The following is a 19,138-nucleotide window of genomic DNA, read 5'->3' on the forward strand; positions in this document are numbered from 1 at the left end:
AGTGAAGCAATGGAGTGCAGATTACCGGATGACAAGGTCAGTGATCTGCTGGAGGCAGTCAGAGAAGCTAGATCCCACCGTAAGATCAGATTAAAGGATCTACAATCGCTGTTAGGAAAAATGAACTTTGCGTGTCGCATTATTCCAATGGGTAGAGTTTTTTGTAGGCGCCTAGCTGCAGCTACCTCAGGCATAACCTTTCCACATCACTTTGTGCGGCTGGCTAGAACATTAAAGGACGATCTGGCGGTATGGGAACAGTTCTTAATGGAGTTTAATGGGAGGTCATTGTGGATCAGACCACCGGTTTTCAAATTTTGATCTAGACATCCACACTGATGCAGCGGGGTCAACTGGTTTTGGTGCATATTGTTCTGGACAGTGGTGTGCAGATAGGTGGCCAGAGAGTTGGAGAAACAATGGGTTAACACGAAACTTAGTACTCCTTGAATTGTTCCCCATAGTGGTTGCTTGTGAAATTTGGTACAATATTTTCCAAAACCGAAAAGTGAGATTTCATTGTGATAACTTGGGAGTTGTAGAAGTCATCAACAAACAATCAGCGTCTTCCCTGCCTGTTGTTACGTTGCTGCGTCATCTAGTGCTGCGCTGTTTAAAGTCACATTGTCAGATTACAGCTGTGCATGTCCCCGGTGTGTGCAATTCTGTGGCTGATGCTCTGTCTCGTTTTCAGTGGGACAGATTCCGTTCGTTAGCCCCGATGGCAGAGGTACAAGGCAAGAAGTGTCCGGATTTTCTGTGGTCACTGCCAGTGACACCGCATACGCTCTGATAGAACGGTCTGTGGGTGTAAGCACATGGCAGAGGTACCAGTCAGCATGGAGGGAATGGGAAGACTTGTGTGCTCTAGTGGCACATGATGCCAGGTTACATGACAATGTTTCCTTGTTGTTATTTTACATTAGCAGGGCCTTTGTGGACGGTACTTCATTGTCCAGTATTGATAGTAAAATGTCTGGATTAGCTTTTTGGTTTAAGTTGCTCGACTTCACTGATTACACAAAGCATTTTTTAGTTAAGCAGGCCCTAAAGGGTTACAGGAAAAGTTGTAAGAAGACCAGAGATAAACGGAGTCCGATTTCTTTCCAGTTATTGCAGCAGATACTGAGTGTACTAGGCTGAGTCTGGAGCAGTCCGTTTGAAGTGTTTCTCTTTAGTTGTGCATTCACACTGGCCTTTTTTTGGCGCTTTTGAGAATCAGCGAGTTGGTGTCGAGTAGCTCCACCAGAAGTGGGGGTCTACAAGACAAGGACGTGCATCAGTACACAGACAGATTGGAATGTTTTCTAGCAAAGTCAAAAACTGATCAACAGGGTAGAGGAAAATGGATCACATTGTTTCCTTTAAGCAATTCATGAGGATTGTAAGTCATTGTCACAATTTCAATTCACAGCAGTTCTTAAAAAATGCCTGACAATATTGGGAGAGTCTCCAAATGCATTCACTTCACACTCATTTAGGATAGGAGCAGCCACAGAAGCTGCTAGATGGGGCTTAGAGCCTGACATAGTTAAAAAAAAAAAAAAAAAAAAAAAAAAAAAATCGGGAGATGGGAATCGAGCAGATTTAAGAGTTACATTCGATTACATTTATTATAAATGGCGTACATGTATATATATATATATGTGTACATTGTGGTAATCTTATAGTAGTTGTGTCTTCATTTAGACAATTGTGTGATAATTGTGTTTTTGTTTTTTGTTTTAGCTGAACAGCAATGCCTGGTTTGGATCATGGGACATTCATTTGTTTTTTGGGGGGCCTTACGTGCAGCAGTCAGGCCTAATGGCAAACAGTTGGGGTTGCCCAGTTCCTTGGCACGGGTGACATGGATAGGAAAGAGGGGAATGCAGTGGCATCAGCTGTTGAGAGAAATCCAGTATCATGTGGAGTTCTACCGCCCCCCGGACGTCTTACTTATCCATTTAGGTGGTAATGATTTAGCAATAAGAACATCAAGACATTTAGTTAGGAACATAAAGCTTGATATGTTGAATTTATGGAGGTCTTACCCAGAAACAGTGGTGGTCTGGTCGGATATAGTAGCTAGACAAATGTGGAGAACAGCGCGATCAGTGGCTCGCATCAATAATACAAGGATAAAAGTTAATAAAAAATAACAAAATTTGTGTTGGAAAACGGAGGGGTGGCCATACGTCACCAGATGCTGGAAAATACAAAGGAACATTTTTGGAGAGATGATAAGGTACATCTTAATGACATTGGCATTGATATATGGATGTTGAGAATACAAGAAGGAGTAGAACGAGCCATTAAGTTGTGGAGGAACTCACTCTTGTAAGGTGTCACAAGAGCGAGTCTTGGCGGGATGTGGTTGTTTAAACCCCCTCTTTGTTGGTTGGAGAATTATGTTTTTAATGGGGTCCCTGGGCCAGAGCTCAGCGGACAGTGGAATATGGGTCCCTGGGGAGGAGCTCAGTGGACAGTGGAATAGATGGGTCCCTGGGGAGGAGCTCAGCGGACACAAGGAAAATGATCAAGGGGTATACCCAGATTCCCCCTTGAGCTAGGTGTACACGGCGGAGGGGGATATGGGGCTGGGATTTATAACAACCACATCTCTGGGCCGATAATCTTGTTTTTCTTGTTGATGTTTTTTCTTATTAAAAATAAAGGGCTGCTGTGGCCAAAATTTTAATCCATGTCACGCAGTGTGTGGTGTCTTATTTATTAGGTTTCCAGGAGCGCAATTCACTAGTCCATCAGTCAAGGACAGGAGAAGTGGTACTGGGCAGTGTATATATACAGAATAATACAGATACTGAGGATACACCCAGTATACAGGACAGGAGAAGTGGTACTGTGCAGTGTATATATACAGAATAATACAGATACTGAGGATACACCCAGTATACAGGACAGGAGAAGTGGTACTGTGCAGTGTATATATACAGAATAATACAGATACTGAGGATTACACCCAGTATACAGGACAGGAGAAGTGGTACTGTGCAGTGTATATATACAGAATAATACAGATACTGAGGATTACACCCAGTATACAGGACAGGAGAAGTGGTACTGTGCAGTGTATATATACAGAATAATACAGGTACTGAGGATTACACCCAGTATACAGGACAGGAGAAGTGGTACTGTGCAGTGTATATATACAGAATAATACAGATACTGAGGATACACCCAGTATACAGGACAGGAGAAGTGGTACTGTGCAGTGTATATATACAGAATAATACAGATGCTGAGAATTACACCCAGTATACAGGACAGGAGAAATGGTACTGGGCAGTGTATATATACAGAATAATACAGATACTGAGGATACACCCAGTATACAGGACAGGAGAAGTGGTACTGTGCAGTGTATATATACAGAATAATACAGATACTGAGGATTACACCCAGTATACAGGACAGGAGAAGTGGTACTGTGCAGTGTGTATATATACAGAATAATACAGATACTGAGGATTACACCCAGTATACAGGACAGGAGAAGTGGTACTGTGCAGTGTATATATACAGAATAATACAGGTACTGAGGATTACACCCAGTATACAGGACAGGAGAAGTGGTACTGTGCAGTGTTATATACAGAATAATACAGATACTGAGGATTACACCCAGTATACAGGACAGGAGAAGTGGTACTGTGCAGTGTATATATACAGAATAATACAGATACTGAGGATTACACCCAGTATACAGGACAGGAGAAGTGGTACTGTGCAGTGTATATATACAGAACTAGAAGGTGGCCCGATTCTACGCATCGGGTTTCTAGAATTTACGTATTGTGTAGTTAATGTATGATTTTTGTTATATATATATATAGATGTTGTTGTGTGTAGTTACCAAGTGTTTGTGTAGGGCGCTGTACATGTTCTGAGTGTCGCGGGGGGTGAGAGCGGTGTTGTATGTGTGTTGCGTGTGTTGCGTTGTTTGTGGAGCGCTGTGTGTCTGTAGCGTTGTGTGTGTGTGTGTGTTGTGCGGTTTGTGTGGGTGTGGTGTGTTTTGGGGGGAGGTATGTTTTGAGCAATGTGTGTGTTGTGCAGTATGTGCGTATATTTGTGTGTGCAGCGTTGTCTGTGTGTGTGGGTGTCTGTGTAGGGCGTTGTTTGTGATTCCTAGTGTGTGTGTGTTGTGCAGTGCGCGTGTGTGTGTGTGTTGGGGGGAGGTGTGCACCTCCCATCGTGCTCCATCCCCCATGCTGCGCACCCCCCATCGTGCTGCATCCCCCATGCTGCGCACTCCCAAACGTGCTCCATCCGCCATGCTGCGCACTCCCAAACGTGGTCCATCCGCCATGCTGCGCACTCCCAAACGTGCTCCATCCGCCATACTGCGCACTCCCCATCGTGCTGCATCCCCCATGCTGCGCACTCCCAAACGTGCTCCATCCGCCATGCTGCGCACTCCCCATCGTGCTCTATCCGCCATGCTGCACACTCCCAAACGTGCTCCATCCGCCATGCTGCGCACTCCCAAACGTGCTCCATCCGCCATGCTGCGCACTCCCAAACGTGCTCCATCCGCCATGCTGCGCACTCCCAAACGTGGTCCATCCGCCATGCTGCGCACTCCCAAACGTGCTCCATCCGCCATGCTGCGCACTCCCAAACGTGCTCCATCCGCCATACTGCGCACTCCCCATCGTGCACCATCCGGCATGCTGCGCACTCCCAAACGTGCTCCATCCGCCATGCTGCGCACTCCCAAACGTGCTCCATCCGCCATGCTGCGCACTCCCAAACGTGCTCCATCCGCCATGCTGCGCACTCCCAAACGTGCTCCATCCGCCATGCTGCGCACTCCCAAACGTGCTCCATCCGCCATGCTGCGCACTCCCAAACGTGCTCCATCCGCCATGCTGCGCACTCCCAAACGTGGTCCATCCGCCATGCTGCGCACTCCCAAACGTGCTCCATCCGCCATGCTGCGCACTCCCCATCGTGCACCATCCGGCATGCTGCGCACTCCCAAACGTGCTCCATCCGTCATGCTGCGCACTCCCAAACGTGCTCCATCCGTCATGCTGCGCACTCCCAAACGTGCTCCATCCGCCATGCTGCGCACTCCCAAACGTGCTCCATCCGCCATGCTGCGCACCCCCCATCATGCTCCATCCGCTTGGGAGTGCGCAGCATGCCGGATGGTGCACGATGGGGAGTGCGCAGTATGGCGGATGGAGCACGTTTGGGAGTGTGCAGTATGGCGGATGGAGCACGTTTGGGAGTGCGCAGCATGGCGGATGGACCACGTTTGGGAGTGCGCAGCATGGCGGATGGACCACGTTTGGGAGTGCGCAGCATGGCGGATGGACCACGTTTGGGAGTGCGTAGCATGGGGGATGCAGCACGATGGGGAGTGCGCAGTATGGCGGATGGAGCACGTTTGCTCAGCCTCTCTCCTTCCAGCCTCCCTCAGCATCAGCCTCCCCCTCCCAGCCTTCCCCAAGATCAGCCTCTCTGCTCCCAGCCTCCTCCAGCACGCCGTGCTCCTCTGCCGACACTCACCCACACCCGATCGCATCCACTCACCCACACAACCGATCGCATCCACTCACCCACACAACCGATCGCATCCACTCACACACACCCGATCGCATACACTCACACACACCCGATCGCATACACTCACACACACAGACACTGACGATATTGCACATACGCGCTGATACTCACAACATCCGGGGATATCACATGCTTCTGGCCATGTGATCCTCCGTCAGGTCCTGGAAGCTCACAGCACAATATCGCCGCCGAGAAGCAAGCGATATCCCAGGATGTTGTGAGTATGTGGATGCGATGTGATGTGTGTGTGTGAGTGAGTGTGATCTGATTTGTGTGTGTGTGTGTGTGTGTGCTGTTATGTTATGTATGTTCCGCAGCTGCAGGACCTTGATGTGTGGATGCGATGTGATGTGTGTGTGAGGTGTGATGTGTGTGTGAGTGTGAGCCGGTGTACACTGGTAACTATGATACACATCGGGTAACTAAGGGACCTTAGTTACCCGATGTGTATAATGGTTACCAGCTTTCACGGCCTCCGTTAAGATCCCAGCATCGCAAGGTTATGTCTGGCACTGCTGGGATCCTGACGGAGCCGGTGTAGAAGCAAGCGATATCCCAGCATGTTGTGATGTGTGGATGTGATGTGTGAGGTGTGTGTGAGAGTGAGTGTGATCTGATGTGTGTGTGTGTACTCACCTGGGAATCGGAGCCCCGTGTCAGTTGGGCCACAGCGAGCGTGCATTGCGTGAGGGGGGCGGGGCCTGCAGAGAGCCGGGGCGAGAGGCCAATCCGTGTGGGGGGGCGGGGCCATGGCGAGCCCAGCGGCCAATCAGCTTTGTGTCACCGTAAGGACACAATTTCGGAGCATGACAGACAGACAGATAGACAGACAGACAGACAGACAGACAGAATAAGGCAATTATATATATAGATAATACAGATACTGAGGATTACACCCAGTATACAGGACAGGAGAAGTGGTACTGTGCAGTGTATATATACAGAATAATACAGATACTGAGGATTACACCCAGTATACAGGACAGGAGAAGTGGTACTGTGCAGTGTATATATACAGAATAATACAGATACTGAGGATTACACCCAGTATACAGGACAGGAGAAGTGGTACTGTGCAGTGTATATATACAGAATAATACAGATACTGAGGATTGCACCCAGTATACAGGACAGGAGAAGTGGTACTGTGCATTGTATATATACAAAATAATACAGATACTGAGGATTACACCCAGTATACAGGACAGGAGAAGTGATACTGTGCAGTGTATATATACAGAATAATACAGACACTGAGGATTACACCCAGTATACAGGACAGGAGGAGTGGTACTGTGCAGTGTATATATACAGAATAATACAGGTACTGAGGATTACACCCAGTATACAGGACAGGAGAAGTGATACTGTGCAGTGTATATATACAGAATAATACAGACACTGAGGATTACACCCAGTATACAGGACAGGAGGAGTGGTACTGTGCAGTGTATATATACAGAATAATACAGATACTGAGGATTACACCCAGTATACAGGACAGGAGAAGTGGTACTGTGCAGTGTATATATACAGAATAATACAGACACTGAGGATTACACCCAGTATACAGGACAGGAGAAGTGGTACTGTGCAGTGTATATATACAGAATAATACAGATACTGAGGATTACACCCAGTATACAGGACAGGAGAAGTGGTACTGTGCAGTGTATATATACAGAATAATACAGATACTGAGGATTACACCCAGTATACAGGACAGGAGAAGTGGTACTGTGCAGTGTATATATACAGAATAATACAGACACTGAGGATTACACCCAGTATACAGGACAGGAGAAGTGGTACTGTGCAGTGTATATATACAGAATAATACAGATACTGAGGATTACACCCAGTATACAGGACAGGAGAAGTGGTACTGTGCAGTGTATAGATAAAGAATAATACAGACACTGAGGATTACACCCAGTATACAGGACAGGAGATGTGGTACTGTGCAGTGTATATATACAGAATAATACAGATACTGAGGATTACACCCAGTATACAGGACAGGAGAAGTGGTACTGTGCAGTGTATATATACAGAATAATACAGACACTGAGGATTACACCCAGTATACAGGACAGGAGAAGTGGTACTGTGCAGTGTATATATACAGAATAATACAGATACTGAGGATTACACCCAGTATACAGGACAGGAGAAGTGGTACTGTGCAGTGTATATATACAGAATAATACAGGTAATGAGGATTACACCCAGTATACAGGACAGGAGAAGTGGTACTGTGCAGTGTATATATACAGAATAATACAGATACTGAGGATTACACCCAGTATACAGGACAGGAGAAGTGGTACTGTGCAGTGTATATATACAGAATAATACAGACACTGAGGATTACACCCAGTATACAGGACAGGAGAAGTGGTACTGTGCAGTGTATATATACAGAATAATACAGATACTGAGGATTACACCCAGTATACAGGACAGGAGATGTGGTACTGTGCAGTGTATATATACAGAATAATACAGATACTGAGGATTACACCCAGTATACAGGACAGGAGAAGTGGTACTGTGCAGTGTATATATACAGAATAATACAGACACTGAGGATTACACCCAGTATACAGGACAGGAGAAGTGGTACTGTGCAGTGTATATATACAGAATAATACAGATACTGAGGATTACACCCAGTATACAGGACAGGAGAAGTGGTACTGTGCAGTGTATATATACAGAATAATACAGATACTGAGGATTACACCCAGTATACAGGACAGGAGAAGTGGTACTGTGCAGTGTATATATACAGAATAATACAGACACTGAGGATTACACCCAGTATACAGGACAGGAGAAGTGGTACTGTGCAGTGTATATATACAGAATAATACAGATACTGAGGATTACACCCAGTATACAGGACAGGAGATGTGGTACTGTGCAGTGTATATATACAGAATAATACAGATACTGAGGATTACACCCAGTATACAGGACAGGAGAAGTGGTACTGTGCAGTGTATATATACAGAATAATACAGACACTGAGGATTACACCCAGTATACAGGACAGGAGAAGTGGTACTGTGCAGTGTATATATACAGAATAATACAGATACTGAGGATTACACCCAGTATACAGGACAGGAGAAGTGGTACTGTGCAGTGTATATATACAGAATAATACAGACACTGAGGATTACACCCAGTATACAGGACAGGAGAAGTGGTACTGTGCAGTGTATATATACAGAATAATACAGATACTGAGGATTACACCCAGTATACAGGACAGGAGAAGTGGTACTGTGCAGTGTATATATACAGAATAATACAGATACTGAGGATTACACCCAGTATACAGGACAGGAGAAGTGGTACTGTGCAGTGTATATATACAGAATAATACAGACACTGAGGATTACACCCAGTATACAGGACAGGAGAAGTGGTACTGTGCAGTGTATATATACAGAATAATACAGATACTGAGGATTACACCCAGTATACAGGACAGGAGATGTGGTACTGTGCAGTGTATATATACAGAATAATACAGATACTGAGGATTACACCCAGTATACAGGACAGGAGAAGTGGTACTGTGCAGTGTATATATACAGAATAATACAGACACTGAGGATTACACCCAGTATACAGGACAGGAGAAGTGGTACTGTGCAGTGTATATATACAGAATAATACAGATACTGAGGATTACACCCAGTATACAGGACAGGAGAAGTGGTACTGTGCAGTGTATATATACAGAATAATACAGATACTGAGGATTACACCCAGTATACAGGACAGGAGAAGTGGTACTGTGCAGTGTATATATACAGAATAATACAGATACTGAGGATTACACCCAGTATACAGGACAGGAGAAGTGGTACTGTGCAGTGTATATATACAGAATAATACAGACACTGAGGATTACACCCAGTATACAGGTTGAGGTTGATCGCACCCCCTATACCTGATCCTGGAACATGGCTCCTCCGAAGGCCCACACGGCTGCGAACACGAAGTACAGCTCGTAGAGCTCCTTGGGGCAGTCCGGGGGGGTGTTTTCTTTGGTCAGGAGACACTCCAGCAGGTAACACAACATCTGGACCATGCTCTGCTCCGGGATGGGAATGATCTTCTTGAACCTAGCGGAAATAGAGATATTGGTAATTTCCGCCTTGTGCCACCCCCCCCATGTGATTCCAGTGGCCGGTTGCGTTGGAGGCGACTCGAGGACACATTGTGTTTTTTGCAGATTTCCTCAGCCTTGGGCGAGAGGAGATCATCCCGGGACTCGTCATCGGAGGAGACTAATAACCAGATGCTCCATCCATTGAAGCTGTAATCCGCAGGTGTCCGCGCTCGCAGATCTGACGTGCGGATACAATGAGCGAGCAGATCAAAAACGGAAGCGGAGCATTAGTTCTCTGATGTGCCATCAATGGAGGAAGGAAAAGTGACGCCGACTCATCTGCAGCCGGATTAATACTTTCTGTTGTCCTTGTTCCTCCACCCAACGCTGGTCAACGTGACGGGTGTAAAGGGCCCTAGTGAGGTCCACAGCCAGAATCAGAGGAGCCGATGACCTCCGCAGGGGCTCAGCCCCTTCTCCAGGAATCACTGGGGGTCTCACCGATACATCGTCAGGGGCCATCCCGTCCTTGGGCCTTTACCTGGTCCTCAGAGTGTCCAGGCACACCGGCAGATACTTGTCAAACAGAATGGTTAGGTTGGCTCTCTCCGACTGCACCTCCCGCTTGTCTATCCAGCTAGTGACCGGCGGGTTCCAGCCCAGGTCCGCAGGATTGATGTACAGGATCCCTGCGGAGGGGAAAGCAGAACATGGAGTGAAACCCTCAGCTATGGGAAGTATCAGGTCTTCATGGTTGAGTTCCCTGAGAAGAGTTTAGAAAACCCTCCATGGATGTAAAATGTACAAGGTCGTGATTGCTCCCTCCTTAACCACGGTCGTCCTTGGTGGCCCCTTGAGTGAGACCTCACCTGCTCTGGAGACGGTGGCCGGGGTGGCCGTCCTCAGGTGGCTGATCTCAAACACCAGCCGCATGGTCGGGTTTAGAGGGATCCGCTCGTTACTGGCCAGAGTTAAAACCTGAGAGGACAAGACAGGAGGACGACTGTTACGACAGGGTAGGAAATATTAGGTCCCAAGATCACCTTCAACCTCATCAATTGCCTGGTCGGGGTCTCTGTGCCTGCCCTGCCATCTACAATGATATCGGTGCATCAATGGTTAAACGGGCAGGATTGGGGTCTTCTCTGTCAATCACAGCGGTGGTCACAGCTTCTACCATTACATACATGCAGCTTCCTACAGGGGGTCACAACTTTGCTCACAATGATCAGAAAGTGAAAATTACCGGATGGCTGCTGGGCTGCGCGGTGATACAGAAACGGTAAAGACTGGTTTGCAGCCGGCGTGCGCACGACATCCCCGTCACGTACCTTATTATCATCCATGACGGTATTCAAGGACTCAATCCACATTGGATCGATATCTCCATCCAACACAATCCACTTGGGCCCGTCGTGGGTAATGTTGGCCAGTTCACGCATGATTGAGGAGAACAGACCTGTGACACATACGGAATATTAATGGCGGCCTCCAGGGCCGGGCTCCCCAGTCTCATCCGCTTCTTATTCTGAAGTGCATGAGAGTCACTGCCACAATCCACCACCCACCCATCCAAAATCCACTATATACCCCTCAACAATCCACCACCTGCCCACTCCATCCTCTCCCTCCACAATCCACCATCTGCCCCCTCCACAATCCACCACCCGCTCCTCCAAAATCCACCATCTGCCTCCTCCACAATCCACCATCTACCCCTCCACAATCCACCACACGCCCCCTCCACAATCCACCACACGCCCCCTCCACAATCCACCACACGCCCCCTCCACAATCCACCACACGCCCCCTCCACAATCCACCACACGCCCCCTCCACAATCCGCCATCCTCTCCCTCCACAATCCACCATCCTCCTCCTCCAAAATCCACCATCTGCCTCCTCCACAAGCCACCATCTACCCCTCCACAATCCACCACCCGCTCCTCCAAAATCCACCACCCGCCCCCTCCACAATCCACCACACGCCCCCTCCACAATCCACCACCCGCCCGCTCCACAATCCACCACCCGCCCCCTCCACAATCAACCACCCGCTCCTCCAAAATCCACCATCTGCCTCCTCCACAAGCCACCATCTACCCCTCCACAATCCACCACCCGCTCCTCCAAAATCCACCATCTGCCTCCTCCACAATCCACCATCTACCCCTCCACAATCCACCACACGCCCCCTCCACAATCCACCACACGCCCCCTCCACAATCCACCACCCGCTCCTCCAAAATCCACCACCCGCCCCCTCCACAATCCACCACCCGCCCCCTCCACAATCCACCACCCGCCCCCTCCACAATCCACCACCCGCCCCCTCCACAATCAACCACCCGCTCCTCCAAAATCCACCATCTGCCTAATCCACCATCTACCCCTCCACAATCCACCACACGCCCCCTCCACAATCCACCACACGCCCCCTCCACAATCCACCATCCTCCTCCTCCAAAATCCACCATCTGCCTCCTCCACAATCCACCATTTACCCCTCCACAATCCACCACACGCCCCCTCCACAATCCGCCATCCTCTCCCTCCACAATCCACCATTTACCCCTCCACAATCCGCCACCCGACCCTCCACAATCCACCATCCTCCTCCTCCAAATTCCACCATCTGTCCCCTCCACAATCCGCCATTCTCTCCCTCCACAATCCACCATTTACCCCTCCACAATCCACCATCCTCTCCCTCCACAATTCACCACCCGCTCCTCCAAAATCCACCATCTGCCTCCTCCACAATCCACCACACGCCCCCTCCACAATCCACCACACGCCCCCTCCACAATCCACCACACGCCCCCTCCACAATCCACCACACGCCCCCTCCACAATCCACCACACGCCCCCTCCACAATCCACCACACGCTTCCTCCACAATCCGCCACACGCTTCCTCCACAATCCGCCATCCTCTCCCTCCACAATGCACCACCCGCCCCTCCACAATCCACCACCCGCCCCTCCACAATCCACCATCTGCCCCCTCCACAATCCCCAATCCTCTCCCTCCATAATCCGCCATACCTCCCTCCACAATGCACCATTTACCCCTCCACAATCCACCACCTCCACAATCCACCACCCGCCCCTCCACAATCCACCCTCCACAATCCACCATCTACCCCCTCCACAATGCACCATCCTCTCCATCCACAATCCGCCATCCTCTCTATCCACAATCCGCCATACTCTCCCTCCACAATCCGCCATCCTCTCCATCCACAATCCACCATCCTCTCCATCCACAATCCACCATCCTCTCCCTCCACAATCCACCATCCTCTCCCTCCACAATCCGCCATACCTCCCTCCACAATCCGCCATTCTCTCCGTCCACAATCCACCATCCTCTTCCTCCACAATCCACCATCCTCTTCCTCCACAATCCACCATCCTCCCCCTCCACAATCCACCATCCTCCTCCTCCACAATCCACCACCGGCCCCCTCCACAATCCACCACCTGCCCCCTCCACAATCCACCACACGCCCCCACCACACGCCCCCTCCACAATCCACCATCCACCCCCTCCGCCATCTGCCCTCCCCACAATCCACCATCCACCCCCTCCATAATTCGCCATCTCACCGTCCTTCCACTCGCGGGTGGCCGGATTTATGATGCCAAACAGTTCATCATTGGTGACGGCTTTGGGGTTGAGGTCGGTCCACACCGGCCGCCTCTTCATGATCTGGTAGGTCTTGTTTAGGGACTTCAGCACCTGAGATTTTCCGGTCCCGGCGTTGCCTACGATGAACACGGAGTGACGGACGGCCAGCAGCTCCTCCAGCTGGACCACCTAAGGGAAGACGCCACAATACAGAGGAGGCTCTGCCACTGTCTAATATGCTCTGCGGGCCCACTCCTGATCCTGCTCTCCTCACATGGCGATAGAGTAACTGACTTCTTAAATCTGTCCTGGACACAGAAGCTGTAGAAAACCCTCATCTCCCACAGCGAGGTACGACTTCTGATTCCATGCTATGTACCATGGTATCATCCTTTCAAAGTGGTCAATTGCTCTTCATCCTCATTCTACTAAAACTCTAGGTGCTGGGACTTCCTTACTCTTACCACACACCAAGCATTGCTTCTAAATTGTTCTAAGACCCACCCACACTTCCTGTAGAGACAAAGACCCACACACACTTCCTGTAGAGACAAAGACCCACACACTTCCTGTAGAGACAAAGACCCGCCCACACTTCCTGTAGAGACAAAGACCCACCCACACTTCCTGTAGAGACAAAGACCCACACACACTTCCTGTAGAGACAAAGACCTTCACACACTTCCTGTAGAGACAAAGACCCGCTGGCACTTCCTGTAGAGACAAAGACCAGCCCGCACTTCCTGTAGAGACAAAGACCCGCCCACACTTCCTGTAGAGACAAAGACCCACCCACACTTCCTGTAGAGACAAAGACCCGCCCACACTTCCTGTAGAGACAAAGACCCACCCACACTTCCTGTAGAGACAAAGACCCGCCCACACTTCCTGTAGAGACAAAGACCCACCCACACTTCCTGTAGAGACAAAGACCCACCCACACTTCCTGTAGAGGCAAAGACCCGCCCACACTTCCTGTAGAGACAGACTCACCCACACTTCCTGTAGAGACAAAGACCCACCCACACATCCTGTAGAGACAAAGACCCACCCACACTTCCTGTAGAGACAGACTCGCCCGCACTTCCTGTAGAGGCAAAAAACTCTGCACTTCCTGTAGAGACAAAGACCCGCCCGCACTTCCGGTAGAGACAAAGACCCACCCACACTTCCTGTAGAGACAAAGACCTGCCCACACTTCCTGTGGAGACAAAGACCCGCCCAGACTTCCTGTCGAGACAGAGACCTGCCCACACTTCCTGTAGAGACAAAGACCCGCCCACACTTCCTGTAGAGACAAAGACCCGCCCACACTTCCTGTAGAGACAAAGACCCACACACACGTCCTGTAGAGACAAAGACCTACACACACTTCCTGTAGAGCCAAAGACCCGCCCACACTTCATGTAGAGACAAAGACCCACCCACACTTCCTGTAGAGACAAAGACTTGCCCACACTTTGTGTAGAGACAAAGACCTGCCCATACTTCCTGTAGAGACAAAGACCCGCCCACACTTCCTGTAGAGACAAAGACCCACCCACACTTCCTGTAGAGACAAAGACTCGACAACACTTCCTGTAGAGACAAAGACTCGCCCACACTTCCTGTAGAGATAAAGACCTGCCCACACTTCCTGTAGAGACAAAGACCCGCCCATACTTCCTGTAGAGACAAAGACCCACCCACACTTCCTGTAGAGACAAAGACCCACACACTTCCTGTAGAGACAAAGACCCACCCAGACTTCCTGTAGAGATAGAGACCTGTTCAAACTTCCTGTAGAGACAAAGACCTGTTCAAACTTCCTGTAGAGACAAAGACCCGCCCACACTTCCTGTAGAGACAAAGACCCGCCCACACTTCCTATAGAGACAAAGACCTGACCACACTTCCTGTAGAGACAAAGAACTGCCTTTGTAAGTTTGGTCGTCCTTCCATTAGACCCTACAATGATTACACCCATAACAACAGGTCCTTTACCTTCAGTATAAAGTTGTCCTCCGCCTGTAACTTTAGGTCCAGAACCGCCTGTTTTACAAACGTCTCGAAATCCATGTCTCTCTTGCGGGGCACGTCCAGCGCGGGGAAGAGGTCTCCGATGAGACCCATGAACACTGGCATGTCGTCGGTCACGATCTTGGGAATGTTGAAGTCTCGCAGCGCTCTCATGAGGACCTGGTCCTCAGGGCGGCCGGGGTCTCCTCTCTTCAGGGACCCCGCTACCACCAGCACAGATTTGATAGCTCTCAGACCCCAGTCATAGTGGTCCTGGGGGGAGAAAAGAGGAAAAGTGAGGAGCACAAAGTCTTAAAGGGATCTCCACTTTTATCTGTTTGGTGGGACTGGGCCCGGACAGATTCCCTTCATCTCGTCACTGGCTGAGCCGCCGCGCGCTGCCATCATTATTTCATCCGCACAATCACTTTACACTTCAGACGACCTTTAAGTGTCGCCTCTCGTATCTCTCACAGCAGTGGCGGCGGCGTTACATCAATGAGACCTTTTGTCACACACAGTATTGTACCGGAGCGGCAGAGCTGATCGCTTCAATGAGCCGCGGAGAGGAGGACGGATCGTTCTGCTCCGCTGCTAAATGACAATGTCGCTCGCCGGCCCCGACACATCGGGATTAATACTGCGACCTTTATATGGCAGAAAAAAGAGCAAAGTTACCGACTCAACACTAAAGTACGGAGGCACCAACCGAGTCCACTGACTGCATTACACCAAGGACCGAGTACACCGCCGGATAATGACTGCATTACACCGAGGACCGAGTACACCGCCGGATAATGACTGCATTACACCAAGCACCGAGTACACCGCCGGATAATGAGTGCATTACACCAAGCACCGAGTACACCGCCGGATAATGAGTGCATTACACCAAGGACCGAGTACACCGCCGGATAATGAGTGCATTACACCAAGGACCGAGTACACCGCCGGATAATGAGTGCATTACACCGAGGACCGAGTACACCGCCGGATAATGAGTGCATTACACCAAGGACCGAGTACACCGCCGGATAATGAGTGCATTACACCGAGGACCGAGTACACCGCCGGATACTGACTGCATTACACCAAGCACCGAGTCCACTGACTACATTACACCAAGCACCGAGTACACCGCCGGATAATGAGTGCATTACACCAAGCACCGAGTACACCGCCGGATAATGACTGCATTACACCAAGCACCGAGTACACCGCCGGATAATGGCTGCATTACACCAAGGACGCAGCATAGAAAAGGGCACACCGAAATCACCGGGGCACAAAAAGAAGGATAGGTATTCAAATACAGCCCGAAATGGAAAGGGGATGCAATGCAGAGCCAAAAAGACGAGTTTAACTCCAGAGCTGCACTCACTATTGTGATGCCCCCGGACACGGGACAGGAACCAAACCAATAACGAGGATCTGACCCTGATGCCCCCGGACACAGGACAGGAACCAAACCAATAACGAGGATCTGACCCTGATGTTCTTGGACACGGGGCAAGAACAAAACAAACAGAAAGGATCTGACCCTGATGCCCCCGAACACGGGACAGGAACCAAACCAACAACGAAGATCTGACCCTGATGCCCCCAAACACGGGGTGGGAATCCAACCAACAGCAAGGATCTGACCCTGATGCCCCCGGGCACGGGGTGGGAATCCAACCAACAGCAAGGATCTGACCTTGATGCCCCTGGGCACGGGATCGGAACCAAACCAACAGCGAGGATCTGACCCTGATATCCCCGTACAAGGGACAGGAACCAAACCAACAGCGAGGATCTGACCCTGAAGCTCCCGGGCACAGGACGGTAACCAAACCAACAGCGAGGATCTGATCCTGATGCCCCCGGACACGGGACGGGAACCAAACCAACAGCGAGGATCTGACCCTGATGCCCCTGGACACGGGACGGGAACCAAACCAACAGCAAGGATCTGACCCTGATATCCCCGTACAAGGGACAGGAACCAAACCAACAGCAAGGATCTGACCCTGATGCCCCTGAACACGGGACAGGAACCAAACCAACAGCAAGGCTCTGACCCTGATGCCCTCGGACACGGGACAAGAACCAAACCAACAGCAAGGATCTGACCCTGATGCCCCTGGACACGGGACAGGAACCAAACCAACAGCAAGGCTCTGACCCTGATGCCCCTGGACACGGGACAGGAACCAAACCAACAGCAAGGATCTGACCCTGATGCCCCTGGACACGGGACAGGAACCAAACCAACAGCAAGGATCTGACCCTGATGCCCCTGGACATGGGACAGGAACCAAACCAACAATGAGGATCTGACCCTGATGCCCCCAGACACGGGGTGGGAATCCAACCAAAAGCAAGGATCTGACCCTGATGCCCCCGGGCACGGGGTGGGAATCCAACCAACAGCAAGGATCTGACCTTGATGCCCCGGGCACGGGATCGGAACCAAACCAACAGCAAGGATCTGACCCTGATATCCCCATACAAGGGACAGGAACCAAACCAACAGCGAGGATCTGAACCTGATGCCCCCGGACACGGGATGGGAACCAAACCAACAGCAAGGATCTGACCTTGATGCCCCCGGACACGGGACAGGAACCAAACCAACAATGAGGATCTGACCCTGATGCCCCCAGACACGGGACGGGAACCAAACCAACAGCGAGGATCTGACCCTGATGCCCCTGAACAAGGGACTGGAACCAAACCAACAGCAACGATCTGACCTTGAAGCTCCTGAGCATAGGACGAGAACCAAACCAACAGTGAGGATCTGACCCTGAAGCTCCCGGGCACGGGACAGGAACCAAACCAACAGTGAGGATCTGACCCTGATGCCCCCGGAGACGGGACGGGAACCAAACCAACAGCGAGGATCTGACCCTAATGCCCCCTGGACACGGGACAGGAACCAAACCAACAGTGAGGATATGACCCTGAAGCTCCCGGGCACGGGACAGGAACCAAACCAACAGTGAGGATCTGACCCTGATGCCCCCGGAGACGGGACGGGAACCAAACCAACAGCGAGGATCTGACCCTAATGCCCCCTGGACATGGGACAGGAACCAAACTATCAGCTAGGATCTGACCCTGATGCTACTGGATACGGGACAGGAACCAAACCAACAGAGAGGATCTGACCCTGATGCCCCCAGACATGGGACAGGAACCAAACCAACAGCAAGAATCTGATCCTGATGCCCCCGGACACGGGACAGGAACCAAACCAACAGTGAGGATCTGACCCTGATGCCCCCGGACACGAGAAGGGAACCAAACCAACAGCGAGGACCCATGGAGCAGGAGCATGGAGGGAAGAGCTGCGGCTTTGATGTACTGGCTGCAAAGTAGACGCAGGTCCTTATCTTTCCAGTAAGAAGTCACGGGGTCCTTTCGCGGCTTCCTCGAAGCGGACGTACCTGCTTGGACAGGAGCTCCTTGCACAGCTGGTACAGGGTGATGAACTTCCGTGCGAGCAGCCGAGCGTCAATGAATCCTTCTGCTACCAACATGATCTCACAGATCAGCTCGAAGTCTGGGACCACCATAGCGCAGGGTCTGGGGACAGAGGGACCACGGGGTTCAGGTCACTGACTATGGGGAGTGATTAACCTTTTAAACCACAGTCCTGGATCAGGGTGACAAGAATTTGGATGGTGAGTGGGAACCACCCGAGGTCCTGAGCAAAGTACAGAACCGTAAGTGTTGTCATGGGGGCCTAGGGATTGAGGAGGTAAGGCGTCATGACCACATTGGGGGAGTTTCTTTAGGCGGCTGAACCCCCAGTTC

At 50.5% G+C, this 19,138-nt stretch overlaps 1 protein-coding gene across 1 annotated transcript in view; it reads right to left on the reverse strand.

Annotated features, from left to right (window-relative positions):
- The window catches only part of DNAH9 (dynein axonemal heavy chain 9), a 324,201-nt gene that overhangs the window by 138,875 nt on the left and 166,188 nt on the right, over positions 1–19,138 (reverse strand). The window contains 7 exon segments of the mRNA XM_075351461.1: positions 9,545–9,719; positions 10,248–10,395; positions 10,576–10,684; positions 11,038–11,165; positions 13,318–13,528; positions 15,323–15,610; positions 18,769–18,907. Coding sequence (XP_075207576.1) covers positions 9,545–9,719; positions 10,248–10,395; positions 10,576–10,684; positions 11,038–11,165; positions 13,318–13,528; positions 15,323–15,610; positions 18,769–18,907 — 1,198 coding nt within the window.

This window comes from Anomaloglossus baeobatrachus, chromosome 5, assembly GCF_048569485.1.
Source record: "Anomaloglossus baeobatrachus isolate aAnoBae1 chromosome 5, aAnoBae1.hap1, whole genome shotgun sequence".
NCBI classification, from domain to species: domain Eukaryota; kingdom Metazoa; phylum Chordata; class Amphibia; order Anura; family Aromobatidae; genus Anomaloglossus; species Anomaloglossus baeobatrachus.